Source organism: Actinia tenebrosa, unplaced genomic scaffold, assembly GCF_029948245.1.
Source record: "Actinia tenebrosa isolate PJP-AT-01 unplaced genomic scaffold, QUT_ActTen_1.0 PGA_scaffold12__29_contigs__length_12842862, whole genome shotgun sequence".
NCBI classification, from domain to species: Eukaryota; Metazoa; Cnidaria; class Anthozoa; order Actiniaria; family Actiniidae; genus Actinia; species Actinia tenebrosa.
Window position 1 is genome coordinate 11310031 of NW_028292572.1, and position 18875 is coordinate 11328905.

At 36.9% G+C, this 18875-nt stretch overlaps 1 protein-coding gene and 1 long non-coding RNA gene across 8 annotated transcripts; one reads left to right on the top strand and one right to left on the bottom strand.

Annotated features, from left to right (window-relative positions):
* Positions 1-38: 38 nt before the first annotated feature.
* Positions 39-17917, top strand: LOC116292830 (uncharacterized). 3 transcript variants are annotated; one of them, XM_031700186.2, is made up of 6 exons: positions 39-189; positions 13503-14546; positions 15001-15221; positions 15573-15669; positions 16190-16341; positions 16657-17917. In XM_031700186.2, exons 2-6 carry the CDS (start codon positions 13647-13649, stop codon positions 16802-16804), a joined length of 1518 nt encoding a protein of 505 aa, XP_031556046.1. In that variant the 5' UTR covers positions 39-189; positions 13503-13646; the 3' UTR covers positions 16805-17917. The 3 variants fall into 3 exon arrangements, with proteins under 3 accessions (XP_031556046.1, XP_031556048.1, XP_031556045.1); XM_031700188.2 differs by lacking the exon at positions 39-189 and adding an exon at positions 5967-6122; XM_031700185.2 differs by lacking the exon at positions 39-189 and adding an exon at positions 6770-7075.
* LOC116292831 (uncharacterized) lies at positions 3259-18778 on the bottom strand. 5 transcript variants are annotated; one of them, XR_004196727.2, is made up of 5 exons: positions 18703-18766; positions 12781-12826; positions 9146-9907; positions 5926-5969; positions 3259-4222 (listed from the first exon to the last, which is right to left on the bottom strand). It is a non-coding gene; the product is annotated as an uncharacterized LOC116292831 (long non-coding RNA). The 5 variants fall into 5 exon arrangements; XR_004196726.2 differs by lacking the exons at positions 12781-12826; positions 18703-18766 and adding an exon at positions 11020-11258; XR_016119473.1 differs by lacking the exons at positions 9146-9907; positions 12781-12826 and having other exon boundaries at positions 18703-18778.
* Positions 18779-18875: the final 97 nt, after the last annotated feature.

An 18875-nucleotide genomic window follows, 5' to 3' on the forward strand; every position in this document is an offset into this window, starting at 1 on the left:
CATTTTTGACATAATGGTATAAGGATTGACCCACTGATGTCATCGGTGAACTCTAAGTGCACACGATTCGTCGATGGATGGAACAAACAGATTGCCTTGGAGCTGGTATACGTATGTAACTGTATATAACACGCAGTCGCCTACTACGAACAGCTACTAGAAGACGACCTTCGGTATCTTCCAGCAGAGGTAAGAAAATCTATCTTTTCCTTCGGTTATAATTCTTGCAGTGTCCAGCAGAACTGAATTTCAATTTTTGTTCCTGCCTTCTGTAAAGTCTGTTTGGTTTTTTGGTGTATGCTTGACAGTAGGTTATTGTTTTGGCATGCTGAGTTCTAATGGTCTGTTTTCTGCAGGGATTGAAATCCTGTTCATAGGCAATCGTTTGTTAGTTTTTCTGTTGCATCAGTAGAGAGAAAAAGAAAGACAATGTGAACTCCTATCAATCTTACAAAGTGTTCTATCTTGTATTACAATCAAACACAACAGTTTTTTGGTTTATACAGCAAACAGATTCTTATACATATAAAATTGTTTCTAGAAAAAAGAAACAAAAATCTCTGACCTTCACAACCTCCATACCTCAGTGCTATCGGCAGACAAAGAATTCCTAAGCTTCGAAATATTTTTAGTTTTCTCGTTGATAAACTAAGTTTAAGAGGATATTCTTCTAAAAGGTAGTAACAAAAAAATCACCATCAGAATTTTGAGAAATCTCGGTTTAAATTGTGTATGAATATGAATGATTGAACCATTTTCGCGAACGAGAAAAATGTCAAGGTGTGTCTGATCGCTACGGAGATGGAATCTTTGACATCATGCATTGAATGCTTTTAAAAATCATCAAAAACCGAGAACATTAAACATTAACATTAACCCATTAGTAGCAAAGATTTAGACAAATTACTGTTAAATGAAAATAAGATGATAAAACTGTTTTCTGTGGATCTAATAGTATGTTTGCAGTCCCAGTCTCTCTCGGAAGGCAAGGCGTTTAAATAATCATGAATGCGGGTCTAGTCAAAGTCAGCCAGCTTCAAAAGATCACTTTTATTCTCAGGAGTATTAACCAGTTACTAACAGACTATCTAGAACTGCTTAGGGTCTCCTTGAACGCCGGGTTTTTTGTGTGTGTGTGTGTTGTTTTTTTTTTGAGATATTTATGTAAGATATTTTAGTAGTTGAGCCTGCAGTCCTATTGTTCGCCGGCGAGGGGACCGGGTCAATTCAATGAAAAACTATCCCTTGTACGTCAGATTTGAAAATTTACTGTAAGGCACCCTCGATTCAGAGATTCAGAACAGTTTTTTTTTTTTTTTTATTATTTTTACACTGAGTACACTGCTGATATCGCAAACGAAGATATAAAGGAATTCCACTGAATTCTCTGTTTGAGTTTGCCGGAGTAGAGGTCGTTCCAGTATTTGATACATCCTCGTACCCAGATAAATTCTGTGTGGGGTTTGATAAAATTGGGACGATTTTTTGAGACATCTATACGCAAGCCCAGCGTGCGTGCCTTCGTCATTGTACTTCAAAGTGCAAGGACTGAATATGTGTTGTCAAAACGCCAATCTCACGCCAAGAGGTTTCTCACAGAACAGTGATTACTAGCGGCGGACCCCTTTATTCTGTTTGAAGAAAATTTAAAACATTTTCCCGTCATAACAATTTTGGGTGCAGTTACTTTTCCTACCATTAAAACTGATCAACCGTAGCAAAACGTTCAATGTTGATTATTGACTGTACAAAGATTTCTGACTATTTTCTCATGATATATTCAGTGTGTAAGTAGCTTTGGTGGACGTGAGACTGGATTGGTTAATGACGCATATCAAGTGATACGCGTACGTAACCAAGCCCTTGTAGCCACTTGACTTGTGTTCAGTCTGCCACACAAGATAAAACTTGCTAACACTAGACGATTCTCTTTTCGTCACACCATTGAATTTCTACTGAAAAAAAATCATGTTAATAGTTGTTTATTATTGTCCCTTGCATTAGTACTTAAAGCCGGTATAACAGAATTCTATAATTTATAATTTCTTGATAAAGAGACTGTGATTTAGTCGTACATGGTAAATTGGACATGAGTGCTCATTGATCCAAAAAGACGTCACCTTTAAGTAGCCTTCATTTCAAAATCTTCTCAAGTGGGTCTCAATATCAGCTACATCTCAGTTGCAATGTTTCTGTCTCTAAGTTGTAAAAAACTGCTCAACAGGATAGTAGCAATAATGAAAAAAATAATAACAATTTCAGTTACGTGTAGCACCAGCACTTGTGTGCCGCTATTCAACTCTCTTTTCGCATGTAGGATGAGGAGCACAACATATGCTGTTTCCTCCAGGGATGCAGTATAATAATAAAGCAGAAAAGAGAATGATAACATTTGAGTTCAGGCAATAAAGTAATATCAAAGTTAGACTTTTGTAGATTTTGCAAGGTAACGGCAAGGACATGCAAACATGCCCTTACTTTCCTATGAATGATCTCAAAAATTGAGATCAGCAGTTTGTAAGTTCAGACTAAGTCAGTCCAAATATTTCCAGTGAGAAGGTAATAGAATCTATAACATGTCACACAAATTTAGTCAACGAGTTATCACGACCTCGTACGTCTGAAGTGATCAACCTGTAACACGTGTACAGAGTAGGGTCACTTGACATCAACACTTGCTTTTCACGCGGTCACACAACGCTCTCCTACCAAATGTCACATAACGCCAATTGCTAAACCACCCAATACAGTTATAATGAACTTGTTCATAGCGGCATACACCAGGCAGCCTTCACTATAAAAGATGTTGTATAATATATATTGGGAAGATACTAATACTAACGATAGAATTGAAAATTTCGTCTAATAAGCATGAGAAAACCCTCATCTCAAGACCGTGACTCCTCGTTCTGACCGTGACAGTGATACTTTTGAACAAGCATAGTTGACTAGTACTATTGAGTAAACGATGCATACATTCGATTATGTCTCAGAAGCGTTGATCCATATACCACTTTTAGTGCCAAATCTCTGACATTGATTTTTAAGTTTTTCATATAGGTGTGTACCAATAGTGTGTATGGGAGGATGGGTGGGGAAAGTATTCGCTTTATTCGGTACTGTGGGAATCTCCCAATGAATATGGTATCATTTTTCGTCCGATTGAATCTAGTGCCCTTATTCTTCAGATGAAATCCTTATTCTATAAATCTTCCTAGAGTAGTTTCGTTAGTTGACCAAAAAGTCTCAAACAACATCTTGCGTTTACAACTCTGATTTAATCTTTTTTATATGTACTACGAGAAAATCTAATACAGATCGATAGGCCCGATAGACCACTCGTGGGTACCGGGGGAGAGAAATTCCTGAACACTTGACACCTAAATTTTAATCACATTCTGAATTAATCACTAGTAATGACATTCACTCTGTTCCAACACGAAACTATGCCAACATGAGGCTGACACTAACAAACCTCCTTCCAAGCAGCAAAACTTAGACTACCAGACATTGTTATGTCATATTTTACAGTGGTCTGCACTGTATCTGAACTGAACTGTCTATGAGTGTCACTTGTGAGGATGGCCGGACAGACGTCGGGCCAGGAAATCTCTCCATTCCAGCAAACAACACCCTACTTGTAAGTGAATATTAATTAAAATACCCAAGCGAAAGATATGTGAAATAATTGTATATTTAATCAATGGCATGTCAATCTATTGCCTTCCGGTGTTGAAATGTGCTAACTTTGTGGTATTTAAAAAGTGTTTTTGAGCAGGTTTTTTGTGTGATGATTGTTCCCTGTATTTGAACATGGCTAAACCAAATACTTCCTAAAGCTCAACAAATCATTCCTTTACTCTTCAGCTGCAAACTTGATCAGCGGTATCAGAAATCATAAGACAGCTATCTAGTCATGCGCATAGATAGTTAATACCTGATATTCACGGGGCACTATGTAGAGTATACTTGTGATCTCAGTTATTTTATCAATATATTCAGTTCTATGCATTATTGGAAGTGGTTGTAGGAAATCTTGGGAAACTTGCTTTTCTCCAGTTTTAGCCAGATTGTGTGCATCTTCCTTCACTCAAAATGTCTGTGCACAATACGAGACCTTTCGCTTGAGTGGGAACACATCAAGCCCAATATCAACTTGAAAAGGCATTGTTTCGTTAAGGTCTATCGAGGAGGAAGAGTCTGCTATCCTAAGTATTTGATTCTAGCAAGAAGAAAAATATTTTCATTCTAAAAGATTAAAAATTTAAAGTGCAGATGGAGAACTAAAAGACATTTTATTTCATTAAGATATTGATTTCGTGGCGTGAATATAAATGACACGCAAAAATCAGAAGAAATAGTTACAAGCTTCGATTCTCGTAAATCGAGGATGTATTTGTAATAGTGGTTTCTCAGATATGCAAGGTTCGTTGATTAATGTGAATTAGTGGTAGGATATAGGTTGATCGACGTCACAGTCTAACCTTGTGATGGCCAGCATCCCACTAGGAAATCCGTACAATATGAGCACAGGATATGTGTTATATATAAATTATATAATTGATTATTTAAAAATATGACTACAATACTTCCTTATCATGACTGCTTCAGCGTGAAGAACGAGCAGACACATGAATTTCTTGACCGAACGGAAATAATGATAATAATAATAATACACCTTTTGCTGTTCATTAAGAGAAAATGTACATTCATTTGTGCCAATAGTTGTATCAATAACGTGTAATGTACTTTCATCAACACCACAAGTAACATCATTAGCGCGGATCAACTTTCAATAACGATATTTGAATATGCGTGTACATTCATAGGCATCAATGGACAATCAATAGCGCGTTTGTACATTCATATGCGCGGATTGTATTTTCTTGTGCGCGAAATTCAACTTCAATAACACCAAATGACAAACAATTGCATTTATGGACAATCATTTACCCAAAAGTGAAAATTCATTAGTGCTATTAGCATAATCATTGACAATCTATAATGCGTTTGGACAATCATGAGGGTCAATGTTATATTCTATAGCGTGGTTCGACAAACATTTGCATGGTTCGAATGAACAATAAGAGAAATAAAACAATCATTAGCGATTTTTGTTTATCACTTTAAAACGTATAAAAAAACTCAGGTAACTGCCTCCATAATAGCGGCTGCGTAGGAGAATAGCAGTTAGCTCACTTAAAGCAGCAATCAAAGCCGACCTCAGCCGTCCAGAGATCCAACAACATACGAACGATCGGGCTGAGGCAAGACGACAAGGGATTGCTCTAGGTCACTATAGAACGCAGTTGCTAATGGAAGGGCTCCAGAGAAATGTGGCAACTATCACTATCGCTAAATGTGGTCAGTGATTCAGTTATATGCAAACGTATTTGCCACGATGTATAAATGGCGAAGAAATTAAAGGCTAAAATAGATAAAAAATCGCTAATGATTGTTTTATTTCTCTTATTGTTCATTCGAACCATGCAAATGTTTGTCGAACCACGCTATAGAATATAACATTGACCCTCATGATTGTCCAAACGCATTATAGATTGTCAATGATTATGCTAATAGCACTAATGAATTTTCACTTTTGGGTAAATGATTGTCCATAAATGCAATTGTTTGTCATTTGGTGTTATTGAAGTTGAATTTCGCGCACAAGAAAATACAATCCGCGCATATGAATGTACAAACGCGCTATTGATTGTCCATTGATGCCTATGAATGTACACGCATATTCAAATATCGTTATTGAAAGTTGATCCGCGCTAATGATGTTACTTGTGGTGTTGATGAAAGTACATTACACGTTATTGATACAACTATTGGCACAAATGAATGTACATTTTCTCTTAATGAACAGCAAAAGGTGTACATAATAGCGACAAGAACAAACAAAGCAGTGACGTTACTTACAGATGGCGTAATACTGATTGGTAGATGACGACCTTGTGACCAAGCTAAAACGAAAGGGAAATTTTTCAAATCATAATAGGAAAAATCTTCTTATGTCAATAGATGATATCAAACTATAGCTAGATCGTGTTTTGTCGGAGCATTCAGGTTATTTTCAATTTGGGAGGCAGAAACTAAAGAAATCTCGCAACTGGATTGTAAGTATTAAGAGTATATGTTATCCTTTTAAAAGATGGAAAAACTATAGAAGGAGTGCAAGTAGAAATGAAAGACAATCGATTTTTAAATGGTTAAAATTCACGATTAATTTTGTGTCTGAAAAAATCTTTTAAGCGGGATTTGGAAGGATATCTCGGCAAGACTCGGAAATTCCCTCGTTTTTTGAGCTCGGTACGAGATGAGCATGATTTAAACAAGAGTATCAGTTTTCTTCAGTTTTTCTGTGGAGTTTTTAGCAAGATTATTTTTTTCGCTGATCATCAAATTTATTTTTAATTGTTAATCACATCCTTTGTTAATTAACAGAGCAAACTTTCACCACTTGACTATTATACATGTGTCTCTCGAGGCAGTCGACTCGGAGGGGCAGTAGTCTGGCCTTTAACTGTACAACACCTCTCTATGTTTTGGCTAACCTTCCTCGCTTAAGGAAATCACTGATTTTTATCAAAGTAAAAGTACAATTTACTTAGCAAACGTACGCTTATGGAAGTTTCCGATCCATCTGTCCCAGACCATAGAGACAAGTAGTTCAGTCAATCAATCAATAGTCGTTGTGTCGTCACTATGACGTCACAAAGTAAACCAGTGCTGGCCTCTTATTTGCCTATACGGCTGATTAACTTCAATTCTTCGGAACTTCAAAGCGGTACAAAACTAAACATAACAACTGATTTGCATTCTCGTAATAGCTTTTGTACAAGTCTATCAAGTCCATCAGATAATTTGCTAGGGTTCCCGGGAGACTAAAGCGCGAGTGAACATTAAGATAGAAGTCGCGTCGTCTTGACCGGGGTGCTGCATCGAGGAAAGTTTCTACAGTACTACAAGCCAGCTTGTTATCTCCTTGCAAAAAGCCTGACTGATCAAAGCTGTAGACATGTCTACATTGAAAGAAGTTGAAGCTCAAGAAACTGAGCTCAAGAATCAGGTATTTAAGTTATTCTCTCTTAAAGAATCAACCCAAGTACAATTATCTTAATCGAGGTAATTGCATTAACGATTTCGAGAAGAAACTCGGTCAAATTCGCCGCATTTTTCTCAGACTCCGGCTTTTACTCGCCGCAAATTTATAGTATTGGAATTTTAGGATGTTAAAACTGTTTATGTTTGTACTGAATGTCCTGAAACCCAGCACAATACTAATCGATATTAGAAACACCATGCGTTCGATTTCATGTCGATTGCTGCTGATGCTGGCTGGCATTTATGAAGCGCATTGTTGAATGGCTTACTTTATTCGACCTTTTTAACTTTAAACCATGATTCGGGGCGTAAAAGAGGATTACAGCTTAGGAATGTTATAACACCATGGAATATCGGATAGGAATAAAACTCTCAGTTATTTCGACAAATAGATCTATATTTTAGTTTCTTGCTGGCTGATTATTTCATGTAGATCCTTCGTTTGTTGTTAGTTCTAGTTTGGTAGTTTTTGAAGAGGAGGATGCGAGTCATTGAGGGGATTTGAATCACGTCGTCATGACAGTCCAAGAGTGTGACTTCGCGGTCAGTGTTCTCTCTTTCATCGCGTTACACACTTTTTGACAACCAAAAGTCTGCTTCTTAGATCAGTACCGTTTACTCAAAAAAACAAACAAATCCCTCTGCCTTGGCATCGAGTTGATATTGCTTAATATCCCAAGGTAGCATTTTAGCTAATATTATCACAAGAACCATTGTAACTGTCTAGTCCTTGTCAATCTTTTGTACAAGCCCTTTGTTTTACTATGTACACTAGGGCAAAAATGAGCTTCATCTAATAAGACAATCAACCAAAGATTTTTTTAAAAATTGTTGAATTTTATATGGTATTTGGCATGCTTAGAAGTAAAATCCTTTTCTTATATTGCTCACTGAATGATGTTCCGGTAAGACACTGTAGACCGTAGCCATATTCTTCCTTTAGCCCATGCCAGAGGCCACTAATTAAAATAAGCATTCTATTTTTTTTTTTTTAACCATCATTTTATATTTTGTTAAATAGAAGGCCCCCAAGTTAACACTGCAAAGAAATAAAGTAACATTGTTCTGGGAGAATGACGTGGTAAAAGAATTCCATATTTAGTTATTTAATGTTTTGTGCGATAAATATTGAGCATTGGTGCTGATTTAACAAAGTAAACTAAAGTATTTTCATCATACTACCTAAATATAGAATGAATACAGAGCTGAACTCTTCCAGGAGTGATATATTTTCATATATACATATTTTAAATATTGGTTATCTTGGATTATTATACCTATTATACCTTTTTTGTTTTGCTGACCTTAGGGCTTTGTATATGTGAATCGCTTTTATTTGAATGAACCGGTCGCTAGTCTCAATAATCTCTGTCTAATGGATTATAATAATACCGCTTTGTCCTGCTTGTACAAAGGAAATCATGTTTCCGAGCGTTAATCGGGATTTTAAGTAAAGTCACTTATCTTTTTATCTTTTAAAAATTGTTATGACAATCAGTCATGTATTAAATCGTCTGCAAGCAACCTAACATGAACAAAGATAACATTCCTAGGCGAATTCATAAGACAATAATATGCGAATACACTTTCACGCTTTGTTTATGGCCTTTAAGGATTAAAACGAAAGGAAAAGAGAAAAACAAATCGGTGTGGTCCACAATCTGTTCCCGGCGAACGACTTGCCGTAGAAATCTGTGACCCCGTTGAACCAACTTAAGTCTTAAGAAAACTGGTCTTCAATCGTCTGTTATAACGAACGTTTTTGATTCAAGACATTCTGGTATCTCAATGGCATTTTAGTTAACTCGATTTGCACAGTTCTATAGGTATTTAAATCTGGCGGGGATTATTTCGCGGGAAAATCTCAGGCTCGAGTCGGGAAGACGTCTTTATAGACGAGATCGGTGTTTTAGACAGTAAGCTAGCTTGGGATTAGTTATTATTGACTTCTGGGGATTTGGATATTATTCGAGAAAATATAGAGCTTATTACACGATAACGTCCAGTAAGAAGAAATGTTTTGTCATTCACTTACTTTTTGTTACAAATTTAAGTTTTTTCTTGTAAAGGTCTTGTTACAATTACATCTTTGTCTTTCAATGATTAGGACGCTTTGATTTTCTATTTCTTATGGCTTTCTTTCCTTATGGATGTCCTAGATTAAGAGCTTTACAGGGATTAATCTGTTAATCAAAACATCACGAGTCTTGCTATTGTACAGTTGTAACGGAGAGATTACTAGGCGCTTATGTGAATAACGTTTTTAACATCAAAACCAATGCCAGCCAAGGTGAAGATCATAATGCTACGATAATAATAGAATCTATTTGTTCTGAAGTTAATGTCAATAGTTAGCTACGTACATTATTGAACTGGGTTATCGCAATAACTATCAGCAAATGTTTGTTTTTATCCCACAAGTTTCTACTCTTAACAAAAAGGTAGACAACTAAAGGGGTCACTTACGACACTGCGTGGATAGCATTTATTATTATTATAATAAAATAACTGTTATAAATGTCGCTTTCTGATTGGTTGAGAGCGCGTGTTTTATGAGAGCACAACGCACGCGCGCTCACTTTTAGTTGCGTTATTCCTATCTAAAATAACGGTTTTTCTATGTTTTATAAAAGAAATAAAAAACTTGCTTGCTGTGGTTTGTGCAGTCATAAAGCACTTGGGAATTGACAGAACACTCGAGAAGTGTCGAGAAGCACTCTGCTACGCATCATGCTTGAGCGACCACTCTCAGTGAATGTTACGTCACAGCCCCTAGATGCAATGGTGCATGGGATACCTAGGATGAAAAAACAGTTTTCAGTTTAATAAACACGAGATTTTTTCAGTCTTATAAAAACTGACATGATGAATATGGTTATTGCTAGTTCTCTCAGGTATCTTCAACTGTTGTCCGTTGAAAATGAATTTCTCCCTGGCCACGCCCTGGCATATCGTGGTAATATTAATCGAGATCTATCTTCGTTTACTTGTCATAACTGGTATCAAAGCTGTATTTCAAGTATCCAATTATCTAATTCCTCAAATTAAAGGAAGCGGACACATTTTAATAGTACTTAATAAAATTTAGTTTTTTTAAAGGACTATCAAATGTTTTTATCTATTTTCGCTCGCTTTATTCGACTTTTTGAGAGACATTTTCCCACGTGTATTATTTCAAATAATTTATTCTCTTTGAGATTTTTATCGTCAGCTTTTTGTATATTCAACAAAATAACCAGTAAATGCTGAAGAATTTACAGATAATCTCTAGAAGGAAAAGCTGATGAAAGCTTAATCTTCATACAATCGATTTAATAAAATTACGTTCTAGTGTTGTTTATAACTCCAAACTTTAAAAATATTCTCATTTAATGTGTATTTTTCTGCAAAAAGTGCTTTTATGTGTCATTACAAAAATGCTTTTTTCTGTGCCAAGAAACACGTACGAGAACGAACAGAATTCTGGATAGCAAGATGATGTACTTAGGTATTGATATCCGGTTATATCGTTAGGGTCGCGAGAGAAGTAATCTTATATTCATATGTTATTTCTTTAGTGAGTGGAAGATTATATTTCTCACATAGATTCGTACCTAAATAACAAACAAAGATCTCGATCGTAAAAAAAAACCCGTTAAATCTATGGCAAGTGGTTCTTAACCTTGATTAAAAAAGATCTCATCTTATTAAATCAGTCTGAATCATATAATGCATGAAGCGCTAGACTGGGAGTATAAACTTGGGCAAATTTCCCAACTACGTCATAGAAAGGGGTTATCATAAATATCGAGTAAACTTTAGTGTAAGACCTGGCAAGGTTAGGAGTAAAAGAATGAGTCGATCTCAAAGTAAATAGAAACTTAGTTCAGCTATAACAGCCTGTCAAAGAGAATAAAGTACATAAGTGACCTTTTGCCAGCAATAGGTAAGCACTAATTTGATTTCCAGTATTCAGCCCTGTCAGCTATTGTCTGTAACGTCTTGTTTCGTACTGTTGTATGAGCAAAGCCAAAAGGGGTCAAAAACCACAGGCGTCTCTCTAGCTCCACATATGTTAGTTACGTCAGCGGAACGTGTTTAGTTTTCAAACCTGTGTTAGCAAGTTTTTTCGGATCTAAGATATGTGCAGTTTTACTAGTAATGCTTCATGTACGTGCTGATCTTAATAGGCAATGTGGAACGTGTATATTTTTCCAAATCCGTTTGAGCATGTTTTTTCGGATTTGAGATAAAATGTGCAGTTTTACGAGTAATGCTCCATGTACGTGCTGATCTTCATAGTCACAGCCATCGGGGAAAGCAATGTAACATAATATGTAGCTTGCAATCATTTCAAAGGGAATGGGACAGAAAAGAAAGGACATGGTCGCCATGTTGTTTAACTGTAACAGGGCAGGCTCATGACATTTTTTTGTTAAATTCAACCAACATGGTGGCCATGACAACAGACATAAAGCCCCGTTTACACTGGCGACTTTTGTGTCAATTTTCGGAAATATGAAATCTTTTGTCTCATCCTTCAAAAGAGAAATTCGTCTAGGAAAATCTTGGTATCCTAAAAAAAACTTTACAAGTAAATTTTTTACCATTATTTATTATGGACAAAATCGCAAAAAAATCGCTAGTGTAAACGGTGTATATGTCATTGGTTTGACCGTGTGAAAAGTCACGCTACACACCCGCACTGTAACGGTATAAAGTTGTCGGTATTTGAACAATCAGAGCGTGAGAGGTCAGTGCTCATCCAATGAAAATGCTTAAAACTGGTAACGTCTCGGTCACGGTCACGCACGATTTTCACAGTAATAAGAAATCTGCTGTATTAGTAGAAAAATCTAATTTGTATGCTTTAAATCTTCAATGTTTTTTCAAATATAGAACGATGTCAGTTTTCTCGTAATTTTATTAGCTTAGAAAACGTTTTATTATTTTATTAGCCAAGAAAACGTTTTATTATTCTGGAGCTATCATTTACAATAGTCTACCTAGCTCTCTTAAAGAGATTAATTCTTTATTATTATTTAAGTCTAATCTCAAAGATATTTTTTAAATGTTTTAATGAATTGTATTGATTTTTACTAACATTTTAGTATTTTACAGTATATATATATTTAATTATCTTATTATTTTGTTGATAATTTTTGTTGCCCCCAGGGCGCTCCTTGATAACAGCTGTTTGCTGACGAGCTTACCCTGGTAAAACATGTAATTATTATTATTATTATTAATTATTATATTATTATTATTATTATTAGAGCTTTTAGTAACGACAGCTGACCAAAACGAATGCAGTCTTTGGTTTTCGAAAACGTGCGCGCAGAGCGAGTATATATTAAAGATTTCGACGCTACATTGAATCGGATATGGCCCGGCTAAAAATTGCTTATTTAAACTTTGAGACTGAATGTAATGGCGAGGTAAACTGAGTTTAATCAACAAGATAACACAGGCATTATGTGGGTAGCCATAGGCGTAATATTACTATTGCATATCGCACTAATTAAAACCGAGTTAACAAGTGGGGATGATGTGGGCGTCCTGCCTGCGCGAGATTGTTAAATTAAAGATTAATTGATAACTGTACAGGCATGTTAATCGAAGAGGGTGCATGTAGGTGGTCTACGATAGCGTACTATTACTGATAAAGAATTACTTATTATTCGTACTTACTTCACTATTCTTCAATTCTTGCGTTTTGAAATGTTGATATTTTTTCCTGTTTTAGAAAAGGGAAGAGGTTTGTATATTATACCATAAAAGAAGTTGCTGAACAAATCACGCTCTTTTCCATGCGCGCGCTGTCGTCTTCATCAAAGCGTCCTTGTCAGGAAGTCATCTTTACAACGTTCGTATTTTGAACGGGCTCTACGCTCTTGGATGAAACGTGATTAAATAAACTATTATTATTATTAGGCCCTGGCTAAACGAAGAAACATGTTTTCTTAAATGTTTCCAAAGGTGGCAAAACTTTCAGGGAACATCGGGAAATTGTTTACTCAATATCGGTTAGCGCATGCGCACTTTCAAGATAGAGCTAGCGTTGCTAAGTAACGAACTTTTAGAATGTTGACTTTCGTGGCTAAACGAGGAAACATTGGGAAGCATTGTTTCCATGCGTCTTGGAAGCATGAAATGTTTCTGCCGCACAGCAGAAACATTTTTGCGTCTTGGAAGCAAATTTTTTGCACGTAGCAATGTTTCGCATGTGGCTAAACTTGAAATCATCGGGGAACATGCGCGCGGGCAACATGTTTCTTGAACATGTTTCCTCGTTTAGCCAGGGCCTTACAACTTGCTTGGGTACCATTGATTTTCAAGACGACGGTGCGCGCAATGATAAAAACATGATAGATTAGTTTGTTGATTTATCCCTTAATTTATTCTCTCTTCAGTTGGAACAAACAAAGCAAATAGACGAGAGACGAAAGATCCGCGCTGAGTTAAGAGCATTAAGAGCTAAAAAAGAAAAGCTTTCCAATGAAAATGGGTTTGAAAAACCCCGGAGCACAGTGTCATCCTCGCCAGTTGTGCTTACTATGAACAGACCTTCTGAAAATTTTGAGAAAAAATCGAAAAATTACGTGGAACCTGTGCAAGCGTCTCTGAAAAACGAGAGCAAAGAGGTGAGAGTGACAAGAAGTACGTATAAGTTTGAGATGAGCAGTAGTAAAGTCGAAACTGAAACGAGAAGACATCAAATAAATCAGAATAACGGTTCAGCAGTTGAAGAAAAAAGACCACGAAAAGATCAAGATTACAATAACAACAATCAAGAAAACATGGATAGAGGAAGTGTAGCTGTTGCTCCTCAGAGGATGAGCCGTCGTAAATCACTAGTTGAGCTCTTCAAGATCGATGAAGATGCTAAAGGTGGAAGAAAGGCGCGAATGGCTCAACCTGACATACCTGAGAGTGCAAGGCTTCCGGTCAGCGGTCCGCCGTCTTCGCGAAGGGACGTCATCAAGCAGGATGACCAGACTAAAAAAGATCTTATTCAGAATCTTGGACGCTTGCGCAGTAGAAGGAGATCTGTTCGTGAGATCCAAAACCGTGATGAGCTGGAGGGACTGATGTACGTGAAGCAGGGAGATTCAGTCAAACTTGTTAGCACATCTGAAGGTGACGAACAAGTGAAAGAACAGAGACGCATTCGCAGGACGTCGAGGAAGGAGATGCAAGATAAGTTCCGAGTAGAAGGGAACACAATCAGTTACCAAGACAAAAAAGAGGAGACATTGTCACCTTTGAAGGAGGAAAGCCCATCTCCAGCCTCAGCCACCAAGCGGTTCAGTTACGGCACAAACAGTGTGAACAAACCAGAACGTACGAACAGCTTTGGTAGAAATGAGCCTCCAAGACCAGCACCACAACCTGGACGTATTGGTGGCCGACCAGGATCCACAGGACCAAAGTCATTCTTTCCAGGAAAAGAAGAGGTATAGTGTAACAGACTGCAGAATTCTTTAATTTGGGCATATATTTTTTCACATTACATACCACCTGTAGAAATAATATTCTTCGTTCGTTTGAGCTCTATACATATACATATCCGTATATCCATATCCGTATGCAACCGTTAAACAAAGAAATAATACTTTAGGGAATGAAACATGGTCTGAAATTAGGAAATATAGGCCTAATGGTCTATTGAGTATTATACTTTTCCTCACTTCTCAATGGTATTTTTCTAACCGCGTGTCATTCTCATGAGAATAAGATTCTTTTGCCAGTTGTATCCATATTCATGTGTCTTCTTAAGCGCAACCGTTTAACAAAGAATTGATACTCTAGAGAATGACACGTGGTCTGAAATAGGAAAACAGGCTAATAAGAGTCTATTGAGTATTATTCCTTTCTTCACTTATTAATGGTATTTGTGCTGGTCTTCAGGCGTCGGCGCCAGCAAAACTAACTGGTTCAGTAGCAGACAGAATGAAGTATTTTAGAGAACAAGCTGAATTAGAGAAGAAGCAAGCATCAAAACAAAAGCCAGTAAAGAAAGTACCTCCTCCATCTCCAACTCCTGTTAGTAATGCTCCTCCGACTCCTCCAGCGACAAACGATAACAAGGAGAGAGTATCGCTAAAGAAAGCTCCTGATCCAAATAAAACGTAAGTACAGTATTCGTACTCTTCAATTGCACATTACATCATCGCGGACTGTCGGTGGAGCGTTGGTGCAATTTAACGAAAGATTTCGCATTAGCAACCATTGTTAACGGCACCACTGTTTTTGTCTTTTGACTTTCTTGGGAATGCTTGCAACCCATCAATTTGTCAGGTAACCTACTCTTTGTTTGACGGTTGTACCGTGCGCAACCATTAAACAAAGAAATGAGATACTTTAGGGAATGACACGTGGTCTTAAATGGGTAAACTTTGCACATTCTAGCAAAATTAAGGAGATGGAATACGATGCCTACTACTGCTCTTAATTAAATTGCACATTTTGTATTTTCATAGACCAAGAGATTTAAAGAAGAAGCCTCCATTAAAACGTCAGATGTCAGTCTCATCTCTCATTTTAACATGGTGTAAAGACGTCACCGCGGGATATCCGGTAAAACTACATCTAAACTAATATCCTTACGCTAACTTTTGTCTGTGCTTTATGAGGTAGCGCTTAATAACCAGTGGCTAACAAACATGATCAAATTGGAATTTAGAAGTTGGTTCTTGCGGAGGGAGGAAAACCGGAGGACCCGGAGAAATACGCTTGAAGTACAGGAGAGAACCAACTGGAAACTGTGATGGCGAGTCAGGAGATGGAACCCAGGTGGCGCATTAGCAGCTCACATCACTCTTGCTATTATTACGTGACTAAAGATCATCCTTATTCAGTGGATAAGTCGATGCTGTTATCCAATAAAATTATCCATTAGATAAAATTTATCCGTCGGATAGCGCTATCCACCCTTCGTACAACCAGGCCTATATGTCGGTTGCGCACTGCCTCATTCTAGACAAAGCGTGTTCGATCCGCGAGAAAAGAGGGTGGGATACCAAAAAGCCCAACGTCAAAACGTCCAAGACGCAGTAACTGTAACCCAACTGAATGTGTTGACTTTGGTTTGTTTTAGGGAGTCAACATAACGAATTTTAGTGGCAGCTTTGCAAACGGATTGGCATTCTGTGCTCTCATTCACAAGTTCAACCCGGACAAGTTTGATTTCAACTCTCTGAACGCCGAAGACAGATGGAATAATTTTCAATTGGCTTTCGACACTGCAAGGTGAGTTGAGGCTGGCGTGAATTGAATATTGCCCGAGTACTAGTCTTGTATTTTCGAGATCGTAATCGTGCGTGCCTAAGAGCTTTATTCCTTTCCTACTTCTTTTAAAAGAGATGTGAGAGAGAAAGGGAAGTATATTTCATTTCCACGTGTTCTTCAGGGGAGAACCAATCATCTGCGCGCGCAGGCATCGCACACTCGACAGATGCTTACACCGTTGCCGTGGCTTGTACACATAAGCTGACAAAACCACGCATTCATGTCTCGATTGTATAAGGTTTTCCTAATATTCCTGCTTTTGTATTTTATCCACAGTTCTGTCGGCATACCAGCTCTGCTTGATGTAGAGGACATGTTTCGATTAAAGAAGCCAGAGCCTCGAAGCGTCCAATGCTACGTCCAGATGATTTTTAGCAAGTACCGCCCCAAGGATTTAGATATGTCGAATCTCAGAATAGCATAGTTCATGACTATTTATGATATATCTATAAATTCCTTAAATCATGAAGAATTCTTATTTCTATTACTTAAGAGAAACAAATTATATTATCTAACAGGGCAGGTGTCTTATGAATAGAAAACGCGCATGCGCGACTATCAAATGGTTTCCCGGGTTCAAGCTCGTTGATTGGTTGAAGTGCGTTCTCTCGCTTCTCATTGGTCGGATTGGAATTCATTCTAATGGAGATATCGCGTTGTGCATTTTCTATTCATAACGTATATATATTATCTAACATTACTATTCTTAGCAATTGCCATGTGAGCTGCACACCGACATCTAACAGCGCTATCATTATCTATTGATCGTTTCACTCTTACTCAGGCTCGCTCTTCTAGTTTTAACGCAAGCGGCCTGGGAACAAGGAGATTAGGATTTACTTTTATTTTTTAACCAATTTTAGAAAACAGTTTTTATAGCAGATGAGTATTGGGCCTCGTTATTGGAATACAACACTAGAAATGGTACAAAAACGTTGCAGCACCCCTAAAAAATCATCTAACGTTCCCTCCTTCCAAATCTACCGTCTTAAAAGCCACAGGAATCCCAAGTCTAAGCGACTTTTACGATTCCAAGCTGTCAGTAACTTGGACTGCCTGTGTTGTTAGTGGCCCGTGTAGTGACGTCATCGCCGCCATTTTAGCGATCCTCACCCAATGAAAGCTTCAAATTCTTAAACTTTAAAAGATATGAACTAATGACTATTATTAGCTATTATTACAGAAAATAGATGATCATGCTTAATGTCATTTTGGGAAAACTTTTAGGGCAGAAAAACTATATATTCTGAACAGAAAAAGATAGACATTTTATACGAAGCGGCCATTTTGGGCTTCTTTGAAATCACGATATTTTCAGAACTGAATTTAACACGAAGAATCCTACAATCAATTTAGTACATTAATAATTATTATGATTTTAATAATTCTAGTATAATTCACGTCATTTTAGTGTTAGTTTTAGCTGTTTTTATGAAATACAAAATGCAATTAATAATGTATTTTTACCATAATGTATTTTTATTTTTGTATACGGTCAGATCAAGTGTGAAAAGAAAATAAATTTTGTTTTACAGAACTTTGTAGCATTTAATTCCTTTGTTAGTGAAAGCCGAGAAATGATTGTGGAACAAAAACGAAAGAAGAAAAGGAAACGAAAGAAAGGGAAGGGAAGGGAAGAAAGACTAAATTTGACTCCCATCTTTTTTCCCGTTTTCAGCATGGTGTATTTTCGAAAGCATAGCTTCGCAGATGGGTATCCTGTGTCTCCAGTGTCATTACATCAGTATAATCAAGATCACCGCTAATACATTAATTTTTCAATTTCATTTTCCATGCGCAACCTTTCTGCTACATTCCAAAGCCAAATTTCAATGACTGCGATCCTAGATAAATAAAATTGCGAATGTTCTACAATCATACATAAACCTATCCACTAAAACCATTTGATCTTATAGAACGATTCGTTTAGGGTGGTAATTTGAGGTCGCGTTATTGCACAGATTAAAGACAGACCACTGCGATAATTGCACAAAGTAGCGATAAATGTAAAGTCGTATGCCATATATTTGAAATATCCTATTTTGTTCTTACTGATGATGTGTTGTCAAGATGAATCAGTATGGTCGATTATTTAATTCAATGTTCAACATTCTAATAATTTTTCCAAGGATCTCCGTACTTACATTTAATTCTAAAGAAAATGATATTAAAGTATTATTAAACATAATTGTCCCACACAATACATTACTTTGTACAACATATATTTTAAATTCAGTTTTATTTAGACTCATTTATTTTTTAATTTGCCCCAAGAGCAGAAGCTCGATTTGTATATTAGGAACATTTGTATATTGTTCTTACCTGCTCAGTGAGTCTCCTCACGAACATCTTACTTCTCCACAGTTAAACAAGTTAGAATAAAACCATGACGAATAGCTAAAAACAAATAAAAATCGACTCAGCAAAATTCACACTAAGCCTTCTAAAAAGCCGGGGTCAATAGGCTAAGGTATGTCATTATCGCATAGGGTAAA

Coding starts and splice junctions, on each gene's coding strand:
- LOC116292830 (XM_031700185.2), top strand. CDS start 7,025: ATGTCTACATTGAAAGAAGTTGAAGCTCAAGAAACTGAGCTCAAGAAT. Junction 15,222..15,572: donor GCTCCTGATCCAAATAAAAC/GTAAGTACAGTA, acceptor GTATTTTCATAG/ACCAAGAGATTTAAAGAAGA. Junction 15,670..16,189: donor ACGTCACCGCGGGATATCCG/GTAAAACTACAT, acceptor GGTTTGTTTTAG/GGAGTCAACATAACGAATTT.